This window comes from Neofelis nebulosa, chromosome 3 (assembly GCF_028018385.1).
Source record: "Neofelis nebulosa isolate mNeoNeb1 chromosome 3, mNeoNeb1.pri, whole genome shotgun sequence".
In the NCBI taxonomy this organism is placed as follows: domain Eukaryota; kingdom Metazoa; phylum Chordata; class Mammalia; order Carnivora; family Felidae; genus Neofelis; species Neofelis nebulosa.
In genome coordinates, this window is record NC_080784.1 from 100665513 (window position 1) to 100691183 (window position 25671).

The 25671-nt window shown below is 34.1% G+C and overlaps 1 protein-coding gene across 1 annotated transcript in view; it reads right to left on the reverse strand.

Annotated features, from left to right (window-relative positions):
- FAT4 (FAT atypical cadherin 4) overlaps positions 1 to 25671 on the reverse strand; it is a 182858-nt gene that overhangs the window by 87971 nt on the left and 69216 nt on the right. Inside the window, exons 2-4 of the mRNA XM_058721430.1 lie at positions 16644 to 16775; positions 2083 to 2344; positions 193 to 543 (exon numbers count right to left, since the gene is read on the reverse strand). Of these exons, the coding sequence (XP_058577413.1) occupies positions 193 to 543; positions 2083 to 2344; positions 16644 to 16775 (745 nt within the window). The remainder of the gene's footprint in view (positions 1 to 192; positions 544 to 2082; positions 2345 to 16643; positions 16776 to 25671) is intronic.

Genomic DNA, 25671 nt, shown 5'->3' on the forward strand with positions numbered 1-25671 from the left:
TGCTGTGTAACTGTTACAAGAATTTAACTTATAAAGTACTCAGATTTTTAATCCTCTATAATTAAATCATAAATCTATTCCTTTTTGGACCTATATTAAAAAAATTGTGACAGCTGAACACAGTAAATAAATATAATATAAATCTGAGGTCATATTTAGTAAAATTTTAAGTGTATAAAATAAAGTACATACCATCATCTGCGTCGGTAACATTAAACACAAGAACAGTAGATCCTAGAGGTAGATTCTCCATTAAAGATGTGCTATATGAATTTAAGCTGAAAATAGGTGGGTTATCATTTACGTCTAGTACATTAAAATACACCCTAATGGTAGTAAATTGTCCCCCGCCATCTTCAGCTCGAACAGTGAGGATATAATATTGCTGTGCTTCATAATCTAATGCTCGAGTCAAATTAAAGACTCCAGTAACTGGATTCAGGAAAAATATGCCATCTTCATCATCTTCATTCACAATATACGTAATTTCTCCATTCACACCAGAGTCATCATCTGTAGCTAAAATAGCTGCTACCAATGAACCTATCAAAAAATAAATTAATGGTCTAAAATTAATGAGATAAGGTATTACTCAGAGACTATATGCAGACACCAACAAATTTTATTATTACAGTAACACATTTTAACCAGAGAATCACTATGAAAATAGAGTGACCTCAACATTCTGCAGATTTCTACATTAATACTGATACCAACCTTCCCGAATATTAATGAAATATATAGCATATTAAATACTCAGGAAATTCTATGTTGCAGTGTAAATGTTCTGGAGAAATAATACTACTTCTGGCATTATTTTTCTGCTTGGCACTAACAATTCATGAACATATTGGTGACTGCAATGACTTCTATTGGGGCTCATTGCTAGTATCAGGAAGGTGTGGGTCCCGAGCAATAATTCAGACTTATACTCAGGGGATATCACTTGATAGCTCATGTGGTCATTGCTGTAATTAAGGCAGAAATAAACGTGATGGTAATTTCATGAAGGACGTGCACAATTCATGTTGGGGAGGGAAGAGAAAACTGCAGTGAGAAGTAGTCTATAAATATTTAATTTCTTTGTCAAATGAGTTTCTGTAACATATGCCTTATTACGCAAAATCATTCCAAATGTAATTCAGAATAAAATTTCAATTTTAGATAAGAATTTCCAATAATTGAAATGAAGCGTACACACACTGAAAATATGGATATTTAGTACTCAAACTCAACAATCACAACATAATATGTTCAAAGAGGCAAGGCGACAATTCAGGATTGAGATTCCACTAACACTTCTTGAGTACCTGCGATTTCCCAAGCCCCGTGTTAGCACACTATGATATATTCTCCAAATTAACCTTTAATCTAATTCCAACAGAAATTATTATTTCCATTTTATGGAACTTGAAATTAAGGCTAAGAGATATGAATTAACTTTCCCTGGGTCACACAGGTTTTAAGTGTTAGAGGCAGTATTCACAGGTTTTCATGTGTTTTTCTTTGTGCTTTGTACACATAGCACTATAAGTATATTAGGCACTTTTACAGTATCCATTTATTTTAATTTTTGTAATCAATTTAAAATATGTTAAAAATAATGATGCAGTCCTGTCCTGCAAATGCATTTCTAAAGTACATTAATTCAGAATGGATGCAGGGGTAGCAAAGTACAACATATTAAATGACCAGTTTCTTAGAGGTCAGCATTTAGAAACAATATTAACACATAAAATGTTTAAGCGGGATGTAAAATATCACAGAGTATAAAGTGGAAAAATAGTACCAAAACGGTCATTGACAGAAAATTAACAACTCATCACAAATACTTTCAGAAACAGAAATATTTGTAATTAGTAATTAGATGAATTGCTAACTTCATTTGTTCTCCAAAGTCTAGGAATTCACTTGGGAACTATATCAAAGAAGGTTAATTAAAAGACTAAAATATCTAGCACATATATTTTTATACCTAGTAGTATACAATAAAAACTAGTTACTTAAGAACAGTCATTACATATCCCATAATTTTAGTCAAAAGTGACATTGGCAAAATACACTTAAGGGTGTGCCGCTTACCTGGGGTTGTGTCTTCTGGGATGTCAAAAGAGTACACAGGTCTGGAGAACTTGGGTGTGTGGTCATTCACATCACTGACAGTGATGTTAATTCTCATATCTGAGGACTGAAGGCCATCATCTGCCCGAACCAGCAAGGAATATTTGGAACGGCGTTCCCTGTCCAACCGCTTGGTTGCTATCAGATCTCCAGATTCGGGGTCAATGCGGAAACTGTCATCAGCTCCACTAATGATAGTGTACGTGACCAGAGCATTCGCACCCTAAGAAAAAGACCCATATCTGAACGTGTTAGAAGTAGAAAAGTAAGAGCACCATTCTTTATGTTGAATATGTCTTTGACAAAGTGAGGCTTTGGGCTTTCCTTTATAAGACATTAAAAGATTTCAAAAGATAACCACCCAAAGTAGTATATTACATAGTCTTTCAACACCTATCCATTAAATAACAGAAAATATCAGCCATCAGTATAAGATATATATCTTTTAACTCATAAAATATACATATAGAAAAAAGTCAAGTTGTCGCTACAGAAAATACAAATGACACTACTACTAATCGCATGACCAGAGGATTTGCTAAAGGCTTGCTCTGTGCCAGGCACTGTGACAGCATTATGTATGCATTATCTCACTTCAGTTCATGACTCCATGAGGTGCCATTTCACAAATGAAGACAGTGGGTTCTGAGATGCTAGGTAACTTACAGAGCCACACTGCATCAGTTAGCATGGATTTCAAATCCAACTCTGCCTGACTCTGAGCTCATGATCATTCTGATTCAGTATGAGAAGGTAATTAAATGAGGCAAGTACTAAATGGGGGAGGCTTTAAATAACCACTGTAAGAACCAAGTTGATTTCTTTAAGGAAGATAATAATGGAGAATGTATATGGACTGAACTGGGGTTTGTAGAATGGCTTCCTTTTTTTTTTTTTTTTTTTTTTTTTTTTTTTGTAAAGCAAAGTCCAAGGGAATATTTGAGTTTAAGCAAAAGTGCAGAAGAAAGGAAAATGATGTGTTTGGCTTACTCATTGTTAAACAGTTTGTTAGAGGAAAGAGTTTAAATGAAGAATAGAAGAAGGTCAAACCAAACTCTTGGTTTGGTTATGGGTATATTTTGGAGAATCTCAACTGCAACACAAATTGGTTTGAATTTTATGGCCAAGAAAACACTAATCTTGGCTTAATTGGAAACAATCTTTCAAGGCCGTTGATAATGTAGGAGGGACTAGAGTGGGAAGAGGCCAGAGAAGGGAAAGAGTGAGGAGAGTTTGGGCCCAAAGGACTGGGGCTTCATTTCCTCAAGGTGAAACCTTCTACAATCTATATGGTTTGAACTTCCAGGTCCATGTTCTGTAAAAGGAGAGCGGGTGATTTCTTGTGTTCTCTTAGACCTTTGAGCTGTGACCCTCAAAACATGAAATCTAAACTAGAAAGTTAGTAGGGGACATGAAAAGGTTGAGAAAAACGGTACATTCATTCAGTGTTCACTAAGTGCTAAACACTGCCCTAAGCACATCACTTGATGGGCACTCACTGAGTTTAAAGGGAAGGTTTCAAGAAAGATTAGATATTAGCAAAGTCAAAAATAAAGAAGTTTAGAAGAATTAAAATTAAAGAACCCATGTGGACTTGATGATGGGGAATGCCGACCTCCTAGTATTTTAAAATATATTCTACATATATTATTTCAAAACATATTTGGTAATACAGTATTTTAAAACATATATTAAATATAAACTTGACAGTACAATGTTGAAATTATAAGCAGTTTGATTTAGATATTTCTTAATTATATTATAATTAAAATACTACATTGAATATTATATACTGCACTGGATGAGATTTGATGTTTTTGGGGTTGAATCTCTGCTCCACCTTGGTCCTTATACTTAGCCCCAATGAGCCGGTGTTTCTTTACTTGGACAATCAGAATAATAACATTACCTGCCCCATAGGGCTACTGTGAAGATTAAATGAGTTAATACATGTAAAACACCTAGAATGATCCTTCAGAAAGCATATAACAGTGATAGCTGTTATCTTTATTCCTGTTTTTATATAATGGATTAAGTTCATTTGATGACTGAGATTCCTGTAAATGAATACTTTAAATGAAAATACAACTGAGTTGCTATATATTGCAGGGAAAAAATATGTTTTCTCATTTCCTAGAATACATATATGTTAAGTGTTGACACTGACTTATAGTGTCGGAATTGTTGACTTCAAACAATTACTTTTTTACTTAAATATACTTACATAAAATAAATATCTTTTTTACAATTATTAAGCTCTAGAAATTTATTTATCAAAATATCCGGGATAAGAACTCCCAAGAAGGATATCGGGAAAACCTGAAATTTAGGATTTGTAGACTAGAAGTCTGGCATGCTGGGAGACCACAGCACCCACGGTTTCCATACATCTTTTCCTCCACAGATTAGATGTGTTTTATCCTTCATTACCAAACACCTAAGGGTATGATTTCTATAAGTCAAAGACAAAAATACTCTTTCAAAATACATGTTCAGTGGGATTGGCTATATTTTTCTACTGCATTCTTCAAGCCAATCTTAAAATTTAGTAAAGTGAATGCCTCAAAGCACGTTTTAATTTGGTAACGGAATAGCTGAGTTTAACACAAAACCACATGTATCTTGTATATTCAGGTGTACATGGAGTATCTAACGTATTTATTATAATTATATGGTTTAACAAAAACATTCAAATAAGAATTTTAGACTTCTAATCTGACCACATTCTGTACTATTTATTCTGTTTCACTAAGAGTTCCATTATTCTAGTAAAGCAATCCAGGTATGAAAACAGCCACATTCAATTCTTACTTATTAAAATGGTAAGTGTTTGGAAATTAGGGGAAAGCAAAGAAAAAAAAAACAACTTAAAGCTATTACACAAATGGTTTGAAATTTAGATATGACCTGTCTATATAGTGACAGTCATAATTAATACTCCTAAAGTTAAGATAATTCTTATGAACAGAAACAAAGGCATCAAAATATGTTGATACAACAATCTTTTTCTATTCAAAATCAGCTGATGCAGTGAATTAATAGCTCTAGTGAATGTCTGAAAATGTCTGGCCAAGAGTAATGACTTAATTAGGTCTTTTGAAAAGTCTATTTAATATCTAAAATATGCAGTATCAGCAATACCACAAGAAACAAATATCGTATTTCAGTTGCTGTGCACTGGAAATAATGCTGGTTGAAAACATGCTACTCTCCTGAGGAACCACAGAGACAAAAGCACGTGGAAGGAATTCTAAAAGTAAATAGCTATAAATTGCAAATGCATTTTACAACCTTAAGTAGTATTTTCAAAAACAAGTATGGTACTCTGAAACAAAGCTTGAGTATCCTGGCCCATTACAAGCATAATAATTCTGTTTATAAAAGGAAACAAGAGACTGACAAAGTCATGTGCTTCTGAAAGATGTGTATCTTGGTCCAACATATGTTTCAAATGGTATTTAAATTAAGTTCAACATGTACATGTTGCTTCCTAAAACTGATTCCTTTACCCAGGCATTATTCTCCAGTGCCCGACTAGAGTTTCTCTAACATACTAATACTTAGATGTTTGATTTAGTCATTAAGGAATTGTGTATAAATAATAATTTATTGACACATAGTTTGCTAATAACTTACATAATATTAGTGTTTTAAATAATTCTATTGATCTTTTAAAACCAATTCACTGGATAATTGTGCAACAATTTAATGCTGACTGCAAAGCTAACTAAAAGAAATCCCTTGCATTAAATATTGAATTCTATTCATACTAGAGGAAGAAAAAAACAGCCATGATTTGGTGAGAGAAAACACTTCAAATATATATATATATATTTTTTTTTTCAAATTCAACTAAGAGGTAAAAAGCTGAGGATAGAGTAGAAAATAGAATGAAGGTTTATCTAAAAGCATTAATATTAATTTTTTGCAAGCCACTCAAAAAAGGAAACAACCAGATCCTGAATGCCATAGAAAGCTGAGGTATCCATTCCAGCTGGCATAGGGCCAAAGAAATGTTGATTCCTCATGTCATGAGTTGACAGAGTCAGCAATCATTTAAAGGCTCCTAAAATTTTTTAAGAAAAAACATATTCAAGATGGAAAGCAACCTCATGAGCTTAATCCTTAAAAACATAATAGTCCAAGAGCAGTTTTACAGAAATATCTTCCTTTCTTTTAAAGTTGTAGGTAAACCTCCTTCCTCCCTCCCATCTTCTCCTGCCTTTCCCTCCCCCACCCCCCATCAAGAGATTTGATTACAAAGTACTTGGTGATTTTTATGTCTTCAGGCATAAAACTCAACCTCCATTTCCCTTTTCTGTACAACCTTACACTTTCCTGTCCCTTTAACTCCACACCTTGCCTCACCCCAATGCACTTCTTACTTATCCTAGATATCATCATTTTACATTTCAGTAGCTTTTAATACTAGGATGTCTAAGTGATAACACCTACATAGTTACTTACATGTTTTTACTTAAAAAATAAGCTCAATAGAATAAAACAAAGTGCATTAAAATAGTTTTGATATAAATACCTAAAGACATAAGGACCTTCCCAGCTTTCCTCAGATCTCATTGTAAATATAAACATCTCAAAAGATAAACTTGAAGGCAAGTATGCATGCACGTGCACACACAGCAAAGCTAGATGGAGAAAAATAAACAGGTAGGCAGCACTTTATTTGTAGTAAACCTTATTTGTCATAACTTGAAAAAACAGAGGGGCATATAAAATTATAATACTATGAACATCACAGTATTGTTGTCTCTTTCAAATAATCAGTTAAGAGAATAGCATACCCCATTAGAATATTTTTTATCATAATTAACATGATTATTGCTTCACTCTTTGAATAAACCACTTAAAATATAGGAAGTTTGTTTATCTCATTCCTATTGAAAGAATAACCAATAAGAGTCATTACAGTTACAATTATTTAATGTGAATTGTCTTAAAAAAATTATTAATGTTTATTCACTTTTGAGAGAGAGAGACAGAGTGTGAGTCAGGGAGAGAGAGGGAGACATAGAATCTGAAGCAGGCTCCAGGCTCTGAACTGTCAGCACAGAGCAAGACGCAGAGCTCAAACCCACGAACCATGAGATCATGACCTGAGCCGAGGTCTGACATTTAACCTACTGAGACAACAGGCACCGCATGGGTGCTTTTTTTTTTTTTAATGTTTTTCTTTTTCTTTTTTATTTTGTTTGATTCTTCACATATTTTTTTCTTTTTTGGTTTTTATTTAAATTCCAGTTAGTTAACATACAGTGTAATATTAGTTTCAGGTGTACAATTTAGTGATTCAACACTTCCACAGAATACCCAGTGCTTATCACAATACGTGCCTCCTAAATTCCCATCACCTGTTTAACCCATCCTCCCACCTACCTCCCCTCTGGTAGCCATCAGTTTGTTCTCTATAGTTAAGAGTCTGTTTCTTGGTTTTCCTTCCTCTTGTTTTTCCCTATGATTATTTTTTGTTTGTTTCTTAATTCCACATATAGCTGAAATCATATGGTGTTTGTCTTTCTCTGACTGACTTATTTTGCTTAGTATAATACTCTCTTGCTCTACCTATGTCATTGCAAATGGCAAGGTTTCATTTTTTTTATGGCTGGGTAATATTCCATTTTGTATGTATGTACACACACACACACACATCTTCTTTGTCCATTCATCAGTTGATGGACATTTGGGGTCTTTCCATAATTTGACTATTGTTGATAATGCTGTTATAAACATTGGGGGGCATGTATGCCTTTGAATTAGTCTTTTTGTATTCTTTGGGTAAATAGCTACTAGTGCAATTGCTGGATCATAGGTTTACTACTTTTCTAAATAAAAGTTAATCAAACTTTATGAATTGAGCTAGCCAAATATATATTATCAATGAAGAGTTTTAAGAAAATGAAGTATTTACTAAATAATAGCTGATATATCATAGCTATAAATAATAATATAGTCACATAACTTTTAAGGTAGCTGGAATTAGGAAAGAAAAATTCTTAATTGTTAAAAAGGATATAGCAGGCCCAAAATAGAGTCCCTTGTGCTAAGCCCTATGTTAACAAACCAAGACTTAATACTTAATCTATTTGCAGTTTCAACTCCTTGAGGAATTTAACTTTTAACCAGTCAACATGGAATTACCTGGTCAGGGCTACTGAGATAATCCACCCAATAGACCCTTTCTGCTCCCCTCAGGAAGGTGACCTTGCCTAAAACAATACATTTGCTAATAATTTCCTGGCCTTCTCTTGGCCAGTCTGCAGTAACATCTGATTGCTGCTGGCATGTTAGGAGGCACATGTTTGTCTTGTTTTGTGTAGATAAAAGTTTATTGTTAACAGGGATCTCAGAGGCCAAAAAGCTGCAAAAATTGGTGGGCATGGGTCAAGCACTTAAAAGCTATTTATTGTATATGCTTACCACCTAAGTCAAAGACTCGTCTGTTAGAATAAGTTGGTCATGGAATGAGTTAGAAGGACACTAAGCCATCTGCTAATCTCAAGCAAATTTCCATGCAATGAGGTACACTGTAAAACACTGCACAGTCACCAACCCAGAGCCACATCCCTTTTAGGTATTAGTTTGGCTCCGAGAGACCCAAAAGCTTAGCTGAAAAAAGTAATTATAATAAAGTGGGATGTCTAAAATCTAAAGAGTTTCTGCTACTTTCCGGCACACCTGTTTATTTTATGTCTAAGAACTATGATCCTGGAAGAAATAACCATCTACAAAAATAGCAAAATCCTCTTAAGCTTGTTTTGTGTTCTGAGAACTTGGCTTGGTATCTGTCACTCTGGGAGCCCCAAGATATGGTGGGGCAGATAAGTGGGTCACACCCAATTAGCCAGCTAGATATGGCTGGACAAAAAAATGTGGGTTAAACCCCCTTTGCAGCTAGGGTCCCGGCAAACTGCTGCCAGCCCTCAAAGTAATTATAACCTAGAATTACAGTGGCCATTATGAGGAATGTTCCAATTAGGTAAGATCATTTAAGAAGTGTGTTTAAAAGCTAAGACTCCCAAATCAAAGAAACAGAATGGAATACCTATTTAATTGGCATACAAAAAACCTCCAAAAGTCTCCAAATTCCAAAATAGCTTCATTAAAAGATTTGTTGCAAAAGGTTAATGAAAAATTCAAGATACAAAAGGTACCTAAAAACAAAACAAAGCGACAACAACAAAAATAAGGTTGATGTAAGTCTCACTGCTTCCCTCTATTCTCCTTTGAGTACTCATTCTAGTAATCCTGTGTCTGAATTCCCTCAAGCAAAAGCAAAAGTATGCCAAGTTAATGACCCTAAAGACACCACATGTCTACTCTTGAAGGAGGGCTCTTTGCTCATGGGGATCTCCCAAAGTTGATGGAACTCTGAGGGATTTTCTGGTAAACTGCTGTTTTTCTCTTAAACAGCCAAGGGAAAACCTAAATTAAAATAATGAAAAACCTTGCCAAATTCTGGTAAAATGCTACAGATGGATCCTGGAAAAACTGGCGGAAGCCAGCTAAGGGTAAGAATTCTTGCCAGAGTCAGCTCTCCCAGATCTCTGTCTGTAGTGCCCAGTATAAGGAGGAAAACAAAATATCTTATGCATCCTCTTCAGAGATGCCTCTTCATTCCCAGGGGTTATTCAATACTGCCAGAAATATTTACTGTTTGTTCCAGCTAAAAACTACAAAGTAGTTCTGTGGTCAGAAATTGGCCAAATTGTAGGGCCTGAAAGAACTTTTTTAAGGCCTTCTCCCCTACACTAAAATAAAACTATGAATCCAGAAGGAAAGAAAACCCTTCTAAAGCCCTTGTAAAAGAATTTATGGGTAAATCAACCTATGATGTCATTTAAGTTGCAATCCAATTCTTTGAAGAATTGAGAGCAACTGTCCTTATCTCACAAATCTTTGCAGAACTAAAAATGTAGCTCTAGAGACAGTTGAAGGCTCACTTACTCTTTTTTACCCATCCCAAAGAATCCCCTATTTATCTTAAACTCTCATTTTCACTGTGCCTTTGACATGTAAGTGTTAATGTATAAACTTTGGGGAGGTAATTCTTATCAGAATAAAAAAGGGGGAGAAGGTCATTTAGATTTTGAACTAATGGGAAATTTTAAGTATATAGAAGCTATAATGTGTCTTTTTCTCTATATTTATGTGAGTATATATGTATAATATATATTAAACTTAATTTTAATAATACCATCTGGGAGTAGAGAATTCCACCACCTTTACCTCCAGATAGTATTATTAAAATTAGTTTGTGAACAAAGCTATATTTCTTTGACTTAAGCAAATATGTGCTTATACAAATTTAATATTCATAAAGAATTCAAAAATACAACGAAAACTGACTCAAATGCTTTCCAAATCCATGTGATCTAGGAAAATATTCAGTAATAAAGCTAATTCAAGTTTGTTGGTTAATTAAAATATACATGTCCTTAGACTTTTCAACATTGAATATAATACAGTCATGCAAATTTTATTTTACTTGGATTTATTAATCAAATAAGGTCATGTTATCTGCCTTATAAAATTTGTCAGCAATAAAAATAACTTGTCATGATGAAATTTTCATCAGTAATCTAAATGTAATTGTTAAGAAACAGTAAATAAAATAGATATAAGTAGTATAAAAAGTTTTAGGTAATTTTTTTAGTTTCCTCAAATCGTTTTGGTAACCTGAAACCTTAAAGTTTTACTTGGTTAAGTTAAATGATGAGTCAAGTTATATTCGTTGAATATCCAGATCATTTCCAAATAAGGCAAAATACTAAAACATTAGTTATTGAACATGAGCTTATCCACTTTCAGCTTCCTTTTACCGAGAAACTAAAGATAATTAGGTCTATTAGTGAACATGTTTATGCTGTGTTGAGAAATTTTCTATGAGGAAGTACATGTTTCTAGAAATTATAAAAAGTGTAAATCTGCCAAACCATAGAATGCTAATGTAAAAGACAGTTTATAATTGCTTACTTCTTAGTTTTAATTAGAAATCAAAGACTTCTAAGCATTATAAATTCTAATATATGTAACTAAAACTACTAAAAACAAGAGAAAGGAATTTCATGTGTGATCAACACTGGTTAAGATTGGAATGAATTTAATTAAGCAACTGAGTTCTAATATCAAAAGTAAGCTGGTGCAAAATTAGAATTTTGTTTTCTGGGGGCACCTGGGTGACTCAGTTCGTTAAGCATCTAATTCTTGGTTTCAGCTCAGGTCATGATCTCACAGTTTCATGAGTTCAAGCTCCCTGTTGGGCTCACTGACAATGATTAGGATTCTCTATCTCCCTCTCTCTCTGCCCCATCCCCCACTTGTGCTGTATCTGTCTCTCAAAATAAATAAATAAACTTAAAAAAAAAGAATTTTGTTTCCTGTCTGTTAAAAAGACAAAATTTTCTTGGTCCAGTGGTCTATTCTTGATAAGTGATTATAAAAAGAATTTTCCTTACTGTTCAAAGTAACATGCCTAAAAAAAACAAGAATTCTATGTTCTGTCAAAATAATTTCCCATGTTGTTTTTATCAAGTTTTTGGTTACTGAAACCTAGGACTCTCAATATTAAAAGAATTACATTTTTTTCAGAACCATGAGGTCTTCTATATTTGCTTATGAAGTCTTCAATTGTCACTGGTTAAATAAATAACTGAGTATTATTTCATAGTGACACATAGTCTTAATTGCCCAAGTATCTTAAAACCTTTTTGATATTTTTTGACAAACTTCCCCGAAATAAAATTCTAAACAAAGTCTTTTTGACCTTGAATTACTCTGGGATTTTCAAGAGGGTCCCTGAAATATCTCAAAAGATATGATCTCTCTCCTAATAAAAATATATTAAAGTAATTAAGTTTAATTGATATGTTAAATTATTGTCAAATAAGAAATAATACTAAAGAATTTTTAATGTTATATTTGTATAGATATATGTTATAAGTGTTCCAGAAATAATATAAAATTCCTGGAAATATAATATGTCTTGGAATGTTTTCAGTCATAATGCTAGTTATTATATTAAAATTACATTTAATATTTTACACATAGAAATAAGCATATTTCTTTGTGAATTACATTGTAGTGACCTCTCACCAGATTTTAATCACAGCCATTTTTAAGTCTTTTGTGATTTATAGACAGTTATTTCATTCTGATGCTTTGGCAAAAGTGTTTAATTTTTAAGAAGACTTGTGGAAAGTATTCTAAAATACTGATTTCTGATAAATTTAAAATAAAAAAAAATGGGTAAGAATTTCCAGAGCTAATGAAAAAAAAAACTGGATTCAATTAGAACAAGTATTAATTACATGGAACTGAATGAACTAAGGAAGATGATCATAATTCTTCATGATTTTTGTTTAAAACATTGCCAGTTCTTTAGTGTTTTGTTTTAATAGATATAAGAAAACTTTTTTCTTTTCTTTTGTTTTCTTATTTTGCTTTTCTTTTTTACTATGGCCTAGAGCAGATTGGTAAAGTATACCTTTGTAAATAAAGATGAAACATCTGCTTTTTCTCCCTACCTGATCTCTCCAGAATTCAGAAACTATTTTTCTGGCAATATAATTGTTTCATGCAATATTGTTATTTGTTTGCATAAATTCAATGAGGATCCATTCTCTTTTAACAGGACATAATTGGAAATAGTCATAATAGGAAATAGTTTAGTCAAGGCTTTTACTAGAATGTCATATTTGAGAGAGATGTGTGTAGATTCAGATATGATCAGTTTTAAGGAACTAGGTTGACTTTATGGAGTCAAGATATCCCCTTGGAAAATTATCTTTGTACCTTGCTTCCAAGGTTTCAGCAAATTAATCTTAAAAAAGATCTTATATGGTCAGAGCACCTGTGTGGCTCAGTTGGTTAAGCATCTGACTCTTGATTTTGGCTTGGGTCATGATCTCATGGTTTGTGAGTTTGAGCCCTGCATTGGGCTCTGCGTTGACCTGCTTGGGATTATTTCTCTCTCTCTCTCTCTCTCTCTCTCTCTCTCTCTGCCCCTCCCCAACTGGTGTGAACTCTCTCTCTCTCTCTCAAAATAAATAAATAAATTTTAAAAAGAATAGCTTATATGGGCAACCGGTATTTTGGTTGCACTTATGTAAATAATCATGAATAATGCACTTATGTAAATATGCAAACAAATTAGTTTTACTGCAATTATCTTTTAAAAATGGGAGTAACTGTAGAAAGAAAAATATGTTTGCATTTTTGTAGATATTGGATTCTAGATTCTATTGGATTAGATTCTAGACTGTTAATTGTGTTTGAGGTTTTGTTGTACACATGTAAATACTAGATCCTGCATTGTAGCTTCCTCAAATATCTGGCTACAATTTACCAAAGTAACATTTCCAATTCTCTCTCATCCTTCTGATTTAGACTTGTTAAGAAATGAGACTTCCCTTCAAACTCCTTGGGAAAGACTGTATCAGGTCCTTCTCACTACCCAGATGGCAGCCACACTCCCGGGACTTGCAGATAAATACATCACATTAAAGAAAACTCCACTTGACAACTGGTCTTGCGCAAATGCAGGAGACCTCCAAAGTCAAATTGACTAGGAAGAGAAATAGCCAACACCAAGGTAGATGGCTTCTTCCCAAGATGCCAGATCAAGACTTCACATTCCAACTAAACATAAAACTCTCTCTTTTTTTCTTTCTTTCATTTAATCTGACATTAGCCTAGAAAAATAATGCCATCATCAGTATTTCACAGGCCATTGCTAAGGAAGGGAGACTTTGCCTCTTAGGCTGCTGGATTTGTCATTAAAAGCTCCTCTGTTTCCATTATTGTCCATTAACAGTGTCACCTTATCAAGAATGGTTTATGCCCCTATAATATCTGTCTTTTCTCTATGGTGGTTATCATTCTCCTTGGACCTATGAATGCCTAAGTAGCTGGTGCATAGCCAGCAATGACTCTTAGGTTATCTAACTGTGTTCCTAACTATCCACAAAGACACTTCACTGGTCAGCTCCCCTAGATTTATACTGTTGAGCTGGAAAGGAACTACCAGAAAGAATTAATGATTCAGGATTCACTTCTTTTTGCAGGGCCATACTTCCCTGGTTGGGAGCAAATATAAATGAGGCTGTGATTAGAAACCTTTCCCTGACTCTTGAAAGTACTATACAGTCTGCAAAGACAATAGCTGCCCAACAAAAGTCCTTAGACTTTCTGAACAAAGTTGGTCCCTTGAATATTTTTTAGCTGAGCAAAGTCTGTGCTGTGGCTAATATCATCTGCTGCACACTTTTGGAGAAATGGAAACTCAGTTACATAAAATCACTGAGCAAGACACTTGCCTCTTAGAAAGGTGACTCCTTCAGCAGGGTCTTTCTTTTCCTTATTTAATTTTGATTGGCTTGGTTTTGGGGACCAAGCTATGAAGTAATTTCTAAACATTAGAAATTATCTTGCGTGTAATAATCATAGTAATCTCCCTGGCATATTGTATTCTCTGAAGAGTTTTAAATGCATGTTTGGCACTGCTAGTAACCAAGAAAATGATCTCTCTAAGTAAGACTGGAACATCAGAAAAGGAATGAAGAGAATGAACAACTTAAAATTATAACCTGAAGTCATGGGCTTCACAGAGATTAAGCAAAAAAAAAAAAAAAAAAAAAAAAAAAGAAAAGAAAAGAAAAAAAAGTGTCATGACCTATGAATGCCACACAGAGGACTGACAAAAGCTGTAGGAACAACTGAGTGGGATCTGTGAGTGGTGCTGATGCCTTAAATTTTGATCATATTTTGCAGTTAACTGAGAGTCGAATCAAAAGAAAGGAATTGGTAGAAAGGAGACAGCTGTCCCAAAATGGAGTTGCTTATGCTAAATCTCATGGCAATGAACTGAGACTGTAATACTTAATCTAACTGCAGTTTCAACTTCCCTAGAAATGTAACTTTTACCAAGTCCAAATGGAATTACCTAGTCATTCTCCTTGGACCTCACTGGTGAGGTAATAGGAGCAATAGATCCCTCTGTTCCCTTTAGGAAGGTGACCTTGCTCAAAACAATGCATCCATTGCTAAGAATTTCATTTTTCCACCCCATTCAGCCTTTAAAAACTTTTTCTTTTCTACAGCTTGTTGGAGTTCCTTTCTCTTGCTAGATGAGACACTGCCTGATTCATGAATCATTGAATGAAGCCAATTTAATTCTAATTTTACTTGTTGAGTTTTTGTTGTTTAACATTTTATAAAATTGAGTAGAATATACTGAACTTAAAACACCAAATCTTTTTAAATAGAAAACTACAATTATCTAAATATTTATGCTTTTTTTTTTGCTTACTTTTCCTTAGATTTTGGCAAAATTTATAAAGAAACTACATCATTACATTTCTCTATTAGCTGTTAAATTAGTCTGTTTTTTATTTATTAACCTTTTAAAGTTAAAGAAATAAATTTAGGGAGATCGTACTCTTAGATCAAAAATCAAGTTTGAAGATACTTCTGAAGTTTAATTGAGGGCAAAAAAAAATTGAATACTCTGGTTTGTGTTGGGGTTAGCTCAAGGTGAAAGGTGATACTGGTGTCTGGGAAGGTTATCTCTCTTTCCACAACACCATCACATTAATCAATTTCTTTACCTAGCAAGAAGGAGAAAGCAAGCAATGGGCTTTTTTCACAGGAAAAAGATAAATTACAAATTTTATAAGTTGTTATGCCATTTGGAGCATGGTAATTAACTAGCTAAACTTGAAATATAAATATAGAAGACAGTAATCTAAATTGTGTTCCCAAATTTTACATTTACTACTAGATAAGAAATTTCTGTTTATTAACAGATTTGAAAAATCGTTAGCTTGCCTAGATAATTTCTTTAAAATGTATAAGGCTATTATTAAATCGTATATTTTGTTTTATAGATATATGCAAATTAAGTGAAACACTACATAATAGTGTTTTTTAAATGTTTTAATTTTAAGTAATCAGCTTTTTGCCAAATACAAATAAAAGTTCAATCCTTAGCTGCTAGGGTAGCAAATTGGAATGATAAAGGCATAAAAAATATGGCTGTTTGATATTTTTACTATTTGTGAAATTAAAATAATTTGGCTAAGAAATCTAAAGTGCAACCAGCAACTAACTGAAAAATGAATTACTGATGAAAGGAAAATTACCTCCTGGTAGTCTCTATCTTAGCCTTCTTATATCACATTTCAACAATTAATATTCTTTGAAAAAGAGTACACGATGCTTAACCTTAATTATTAGGTATTAAAAATGGTCAATAGGGGCGCCTGGGTGGCTCAGTCAGTTAAGTATCTGTTTTCGGCTCAGGTCATGATCTCACAGGTCGTGAGTTCGAGCCCCGTGTTGGGCTCTGTGCTGACAGCTCTCTGCCCCTCCTCTGCTCACGCTCTGTCTCTCTCTCTCAAAAATAAATAAACATTAAAAAAAACTTTAAAAAAGTGGTCAATATATAGTAGAAACTTGGTAGGTCACTGGGATATTAGATTTCAAAATGAATTCAGGCTCTGAGTTACCTCATCAGCATCCATGGCTGTCAGTTGCATAATCTTAGAGCCATCTCCGATGTTCTCCTCCACAGTAAGGTCCAGCATGTCTGTTGGAAATACTGGTGGATTATCATTAATATCTTGAAGCGTTATTTCAACCTACAAGGAGAGAAATAAATAGCGCATGAAAGCTCCACATGTCTGCAAGGTGCTAATTAAAATGTATACTAAGAGCCCACTAGCTAGGTAGGCCTTCCAAAAAGAACAGAATTTTTATATAGAACATCCAAACAACGAAAATACCCTAGAGAAAGCTATGAAATCCTTATAAAAAATATAAAATCCAAGTAAAACTCATTTCAAAGGGTTGCCTTGGAGTTTATACTAGAAAAGGCCCACTGATCAACTGCTGATTTAATCCCGATTTGTGCACCACTGAAGAATTGCCCAGACTTTGGACCGTCTGCCATTCAACCATGAAATGTCGCCTGACACAAATGAGGTGTAGAATTTCTTCCTGAAATGTTTATATATTGGCAATGTCTGGGGGAAACAAAGAAGTTCACATTTTGTTTTAAGAAACCCTCAGCACTTTCCCCTTTAAAATCAACTCCCAACCTGTGGGGAAGAAAAATACACTCATCTTCTTTTCTTTCCCTTTCCACTACTGCCAGCACTTTTTAATGTGACTAAAGCTAAATAATCATTCCTTTCTGATGTCGTGTTTATGTAGATGGCAAATATTAACAGCTTTGTTTGAAAGATCCTAGTCAGAGTTATTTGTTTCCCTCTCTAGGAAAAAATTGTTTAGAAGCAAAGACTTGTGAAGTCTAAATAATAGCTTCAAACCATGTGTTTTCTCTTTTGAGCTAGGTGCTAAAAGCTGAATATCTGATAAGTAAGGGAAGACAGCTGCTAATAAAACTGCAAGTTTCCCCAGTTGGGTCACAAAATTAAGTCATGGAGAAACATCCATCCATCCATTTAGCTCGGATATAACCAAGACATTTTTCTCATGGGATGAGATGTCATCTTTTATAGTTCCACGGTAAAAACTCCATCAGATCTATGAGTGATGGAGACGAATATGAAGAGAGAGAAGAGAGCAAAAGAATTTTGATTTTTTTTTCTGGGAAGAGGTAGAGATGGGGTAGAGGGAGACTGTCCTTATTCTCCGAAAAAGAATGAATGGGAAATAGAGCAGAGCTAGATGAATAAATGGATGAGCAAATGATAAAAATAACTCCCTCCCCAAGAAACAATATACAAATTAAGTACTAGAGAATTATTATGCCTCTAGTCGCACCTTTTAATAGGAGAGTTTTGATCATAACAAATGGCTCAAATTAGTCCAGGGTATTGTTGAAACAGGCAGTCTCAGTGGTTAGAAATGTAGCACTTCTAGTTTGTGCTCACATCATTCTCTATACCACTTCCTTTAAAGAAAAGGTCCACAGTATGTACAACTGCAGCCAAGGTCCAACTGCTTTGCACGTTTGTAAATAACCTGGATCTTCAAATTAGAAAAACTGAAATTCAGATTCAGGCTCCCCAACTTATTAGTTAGTTGGATAAACCTGAGTGCTTAATTTATCTGGGTCTCAGTCTCCTCATCTTAAAACTGAGATAATACTATATGTCTTAGAGCATTTTATGATGACTAGACTTCAATGAGGCCAGCAAAATGCTTAGGCCAGAGGGAAGTGGTTAATAAGAAATTAATCTTGGGGCACCTGGGTGGCTCAGTTGGTTAAGCAAACAACTCACGGTTTCAGTTCAGGTCATGATCTCACAGTTCATGAGTTTGAGTCCTGCATCCAGCTCCACACCAGCACCGTGGAGCCTGCTTAGGATTCTCTCCTCCGCCTCTCTGCCCCTCCCCTGATGCAATGTGCTCTCTCTTTCTCTCTCAAAATAAATAAATCAAGCTTAAAAATATTTTTGAAAAAGTTATTCTTGGTTTTCAAGTTGTGACCACAGACCTCAGAGTTCTGTAGAGCTAGGGAGAAACTGAGAAATTGACTTAATAAATCAGAATTTCAGGTCCTAAAAGCCAAATTCAAAAAATACAAGTTACTGTTCATCTCTGAAACATACTGTATATGTACAAAGTTTTCATGTAGAAAGAGCTTTGACATACATATGCATATATGTATTTCAAAAGCCTGAAAATGTGAATTTAAGAATAAATGACCCAATGGTCATCCAAAAACATAATCATCAATGTTTTTTAGAAATTAATAATTATCTTCACATTATATGTGTGCACAGTACTCAAAATACTGTAGGAAAATAAACGAAGAATAAGAGGTAACTAACCAAAATACCTCATAACTTAACTCTGACTTTTTAGCTTAATAGAATTTTTTTCAATTCTAAATTGTCTTTCATCTATAATTTTATGACTGAATCTAATTGTAAACCAAGATGCCAACCTTGTGTATGATTGTGTGTGTATGTGTGTGAGAGAGAGAGAGAGAGGGAGAGAGAGAGAAAGAGAGAGAGGGAGAAAGAGAGAGAGAGAGTTTTCTAAGTGTATTTGTGCGAGAATGTGCATATATGAGTGTATGTTTATGTAAGTGTATATGAGTGTGTGTGTGTGTGTGTGTGTGTGTGTGTATGTGTGTGTGTGTTTAGGGAAGAACACTAAACTGAGAGTAAGGATAATCCATATTGGCACCAATTAAATACGACATCAAAGATGCATCAGGAAACAGTACCATGCACTAGAAGCATGTTGGGTATTCCAGAAAGGTACCTTACTCATTACACTCATTATAAATGGTGAGTGCATAAATTGAACACCTTTCTATATTTTAATAGTTATTACAAAATAACTAACATATGTGCAAGACATAGTTTTAGATTATACATGTATACACACACACACACACACATTTTTAAAAATCTTCGAAAGAGCCTTTGAGGAAAATACTACTATCTTCTCATTAGAGAAATTAGAGTTAAAGAGGTTAACTAATTACCCAATGACACAGAGCTAGCACATAAGTTTTCTCTACTGTTAGACAAGCCTGTCTCTCTCATGTGTAGGTGTGTATGTTCAGTAAACACAATGAATCATATTTGAAAAGTATGTCACAGCTATACAAATACATTTTCATAAATGTGCATATTATTTATATCTGGAATCTGAATCACTTACATATGAACTAACTAGCCATATAATCTTGGGTCAGCCAACAAATCTCTCTCTGTCAAATTTTAAGAAGAAATAAGACTGTACTACTGATCCCTATATACAGCTCTAGAAGTCTTTGATCATGCATGCTCTATGAAATTTTGTCCAACTCAATCATTTCAGGTAAAGAAAGACCTTTCCCATTTTACTAGAAAGAATAAATTTAGTTCAATATTAATGAGTTCAAAATTAAACATTTCTAAATATATCTATAATCAGCCAATTATAAAAACAGATCTAGAACATTTCATCATTGTATTCTGATATATGCAATGGTTATTTTTTGGATATCACATAGCACCCATTTAATAAGTCAGGCTATTGTTTTTCCTAAAATCAGTGTCAGCTTGCCAACCAAAAAGGTAAGACCTCCATATTTCTTTCTCAGGCTGGGGGGTGGAAATATGGATATTTCTCTTAATTGTCCAGTATCTCTTTGCTATTCCACAATACCTTAGATATTCCTAAAAAGCTTTTGGCATGGTTTTTCTAAGCTCTCTCAATAGCCTGGGGTAATGATTTATGTAGAAAGAGAGGTATGAACTCCTTAGCTCAGGTAGGTCTTTTCCTGCAATCCATTCACTTTTCCTGATCCCCTGTAGCATGTTTCTACCAACCAAAAATTTCAGGACTATGAACCCTGCTTGCCTATGAGATTGTCACTGATTCCAGTATTTATCCATTCTGTATTTTAAAATCTATCACATAACAGACATATGTTAGTCACTAGAAATACAGAAGAAAACAAGACAGATCACATCTCTTGCAGGGAAGAAGTAGAGTTTGATAATAGAAATATGCACAAATAGAAACATTTACAGTTATCCCTGGGAAAACACACTGTTGGTATCTTGATTCCAAAAGGTTTATCTCCCGCACCTAGGATAATTCTTTGAGCTGTCTGCCATCTTGCCCTTGGCAGTTACCATCCTTCTGATGACTCCAAACTCTAACATGTGCTCGGCCCACTCTTGGGTCTGCCACCAACCTAAGAGTCTTGCCTTCTTTGGACTAAGATTCAATAAAATTTGTTTTGAAATGTTATTATACAAAACACAGGAATCAAAAATTAAAAGTTTACAGAAGATATTGGGAAACAAGATTGAAGACTTTATAATTTTTAAAAACTTCTTTCTGTGCAAACCAGATCACTTTAGTAGTAGACAGTGACTATTAGTGGTTTATTTTATTTTAAAATTCTGAGATTTTAAAATATTGTTCCTAAGCTAAAAAACATGCTTATATATTTTTTCCCCAAAGTTTATTGTTTTGTTTTGAGAGAGAGAACACAGACAGAGAGGGACAGAGAGAGAGAGTGAGAGAGAGAATCCCAAGCAGGCTCTGAGCTGTCACTGCAGAGCTCCAGCCAGGGCTTAATCTCATGAACTGTGAGATCAGGACCTGAGCTGAAATCAAGATCTGGTCACTTGATGCGCCTGGGTGGCTCAGTCAGTTAAGTGTCCAACTTTGGCTCAGGTCATGATCTTGCTGCTCATGGGTTTGAGCCCCACATCAGGCTTTGTGCTGACAGCTCGGAGCCTGAAGCCTGCTTCGGATTCTGTGTCTCCCTCTCTCTCTGTCCCTCCCCCACCCACTCTCTGTCTCTCTATTTCAAAAATAAATCAACACTAAAAAAAAATTTAAATAAAAAAAAGAGTTGGTCGCTTAACCATCTAAGCCACCCAGGCACCCCAAAAACATGTGTATGTTAAAAAATACATTCCATTCTCTTAAAAGACAAACCAAGAACTACTGCACAGAAGCTAGTATTTGCCCCTTTAGTGTTTACATTTATCCTTACGTTTGTTTAAACCTGAAACAATCAAAATAATTGCATTAAATATTCATTTTGAAAAATAAAATGAAGGAAAATAAAATAAAATAATAAAGTAAAATAAAATAAAACAAAATAAAATAAGACCACATTTTGAACTCAGAAAATTCCCTTCACAAGTAACTATATTTAAAATAAAAACAAAACAAAAACTTGTAACCGCTTCGATAATTTAAGTCCAGGCGGTATGTTCAAGGTATGTATTCTGAAAGTTTGTGAAAATTTATCCTTAATGATTAAAGAAACATTACACCAGGAAGATAAGGCACTTGCATATTTTATGTCTGCCTATCAAATGCTGACCTTTGTGCTTAGATAGCTGGTGTTTCAGAAACATATGTGGTTTCACCTGCTACAATTACAAGGGCAGTTGTAACTTTGTGGTTGACTTCTTCATAACAAAACATCAGCTGCAGCTAATGGTTGAACCATAGGTATTGTCTTCTGACACCACCTCTGTTCAACCATTTAAAGTCCTTCAGAATAGTGACTTTCTTGGTTGAGACACCTGATCCTTAGGAGCGAAACCCTGGTAAATGGATGATTATATTCAGAAACAAAAACATGACTGAGATTAAGGGGCTAATGACCAATTAATTTAAAAATAGCCTGCCTTTTGGTAGCTTAATAAAGTTAAAACTTATATAAAAATATGGCTTTAAGTATTGTCACCAAACTTCTTTATGCTAAAGGAAGAGACCTTGATAATTCAGCTTGCTGAATAAATAGGTACTTAAAAACAAACAAACAAAAAAAACCTTACTGTGTAAAGAGCTGCTATGAGATGAGTACAATGGTTTCCTCTGATTTTTTTTTCTGTAGTATGCAGGCTATAATTTTATTGTACAGTGCATCAAGAATAATATTATATCTTGGGGATTCATTTTTAAGTTTTTAAGTGAATAAATCAGCATACAACTACATAATCAACGAGCAATCATTAATTAGCAATGTCAATTATCAAATCATTACATATGTGGGGATATAACTACAAAACATGGCATTTCACTGATTCAAAATGGTATTATGAAGATAATATGTTACAGTCAAGGCTAAGGAATTGATTAAAATAGCAAGGTCCTTTATGATTCTCCAGTTAAATCAATAATTTCACTGAGGTCACTATATCAACAACAATTAAATTTTTTTTTCTTCAATTCATAACTTCTTGCAAGCTAAATAAAGTGGTTATTAATGAATCAGGATGAAAACATAAAACATTTTTTAATTCAAAACCTTCCTTCAACCTACATAAAATGGTTCTTCGTAAATAAGAATGAAAAACAATCTTTTTTTTTTTTCCTTTTGGGAAGTTGTAGAGTTCATAGTTCACTAAAAGTTCAGAAATCCACTTATTTGCAAGTAGATGTGTTAAAATTTTAGGAGGAATATTAAATATCATCATGGCTCTCTCCTTTATTTTATAGAGAATCAAAAGTAAGGCATTGAAATAGTAACTCATTTATCTAAGCAAAACAAGGTCAGCCTGCTAATTGTAGCCCAGTGATTCTTCCAGAGACCTGTGGAGAGAGCCAGAATCAGAATGCAGACTGAATATGCCTTAGACCAAAGCTTCCAATCTGTGCACGAAGACAGTGATCTTTCAAACAAAATATGCATCTGACAAATATAAGAAAATGACTTTGAAGAAATTAATACATGATTGTCTACAAGTACTATTTAATCCACATTTTTTTAATTTTTAAGTTTCTTCATATTTACAGTAAGGGAAAATATTCTGGGAAGGTTTGTTTTATCAATGCCACTGAAACTATTGATCATTGAGCAGAAAGATGGTGGGTATATATTACAAGTAAAGAAACTAGCTAAATTCTCTATAGATATCAGCAAAAGTTACTGTTGTTAAAATGTCTACAAAGAATTTGTTTCTTTTTCTTAAAAGATGCAATCATAAATATTCATTTCCAGAAATGACTAAAATCTAAATTGTTAGTGAGATGGACACTATAAAGTACACAAAACTATAAAACAGTAAAAGAAGATGTATCAAGGAAAATAGTACTTGATTAGTTGTTTTTTAGTGGCAACATATTGACATTATTGTCTTTTAATCTGTGTGGGACTGACACCCCAAAATTAAACTCCTCAAGTAATACTGTTACTTAGATAGCATAAACCCTGACAAAGCATTGCACCAAAAATAATACTTAGAGTTCACATATAAGACTTCCAAAGATATTATGATAATACCATAAAGACTGCATTTCAATACACCTTTTAATTAACAGTTCTGCCAAAAAATATTATTTTAATAATCGTACTTTGTTGCTCTGATTTCTTTAATAAATGTGTGTATTAAAGAAATTGGACATTGAAAAATCTCTTCATGTCACCAAAGATCATTTATATTGCTCAGATTAGTGTCTTTTAAACTGAGCTTTTGGGAGCAAGAATTATCTTGCTCATTTTCCATTCTTACACCTTACCCATGCCTAACAATTATCTAAGTTTTTTTTACATTTTTATTAGAGTACTAAGTTCAGCATATTTAATGAAATAGGTATACTACTGGTATATGAAAGTGTATTGATCAAAGTTGTCTTCTATCTCAGTGATTTTTGGAACCAATCCAATCCTATTGATTTCCTTGTTCATTAACATTTTTTTTAATGCTTATTCATCTTTGAGAGAAAGAAACAGAGTATGAGCAGGGGAGGGGCAGAGAGAGAGTGAGACAAAGGATCCGAAGCAGGCTCCAGACTCTGAGCTGTCAGCACAGAACCTGACACGGGGCTTGAACACACACACCATGAGATCATGACCTGAGCCGAAGTTGGAGGCTTCACCAACGGAGCCACCTGAGCATCCCCCAATTGATTTCCTAGTTCTTTTATGACTGTCATGCCATTATGTGTAAATTTTATGATATGAAATCCTATGGCATGATAATTCAATAACTTCACATTCAGGATGATAAAATTAAAAGAGCCTCAGACAGACATCTTATGTATGTTTTGTTCAGAAAATCTCCCAGCTGGGAGGCTGGAATGTAAAATTTAATCCATGTTCATCACTACTTTAGAAATGCTACACTGAACGCCACACAAGTCATAAGTAAACATGAAAGAGTAACTAAAAGCTCATTCAAATGTGCATTACCCTTAATAGGTTATTATAATGTCACTCAAATAACACTTCACTAAATGATGTCCTAGTTTATATTATGTAGGTGCTACCTAAATTCACTGGGGAAAGAAGTCTAATCTTACACTCCAAACAATTTTTATTTCATCAGAGTGAAACAAGATGCTGAGACCTACCACTTAATTTTCTGTAGGCTCAAGTGAGGAGTTGAAATTGAAAGCAAATTAACCAAGCTGAAATCCACACCACGACCAGTACAGCCATCACGCCTGGCCTGTCACTTCCTTTGACCCTGAAAAGGAAAACTCCACCTTTCCTGCCTGAGATGAGGCTGTGTGTGGAGTAGGAGTTTGCTCTCAGTGCAGTGACAGGCTCGGTGCTGAGGGACAACTTGCTGTCACCGCATCAGGGTGGTGTGTGAAAAGGAATATTCTGGGACTTGATATTAAACATGGGACTTGAGCACAGCATTCATTAGAGGAAAAACATCAGGATAAAAATATCAAAACCATGGCTCAAGTCAATAATCAAATATGTATTTTAAATGTTTGGCAATAGTTTCACATGTTCTGTCTTCAGTTGAAACCAAATACTACATGATTCATTTAATTCAATGGGATTGACACATTTTGCATGCTGCACAGGCTTCGAATAACAAAGTTTTATTTAGTAAATTTATGACAAAGTCTATACTGAGATTATATAGCAGAAGTTCTAATTAAATTGCAGCAGAAAGTTTGACATTCTACATTCATTTTCTTGCTGAACTAACCACATAATTTCATTTGGTAGAACATATACCTACGCCTTTTTATTTTTTTCAATCTATTTATTTTGTGTGCCCACACACATGCACGAGCCGGGGAGGGACAGAGAGAGAATCCCAAGATGACTTTGCACTATCAGCGCAGGGCCCA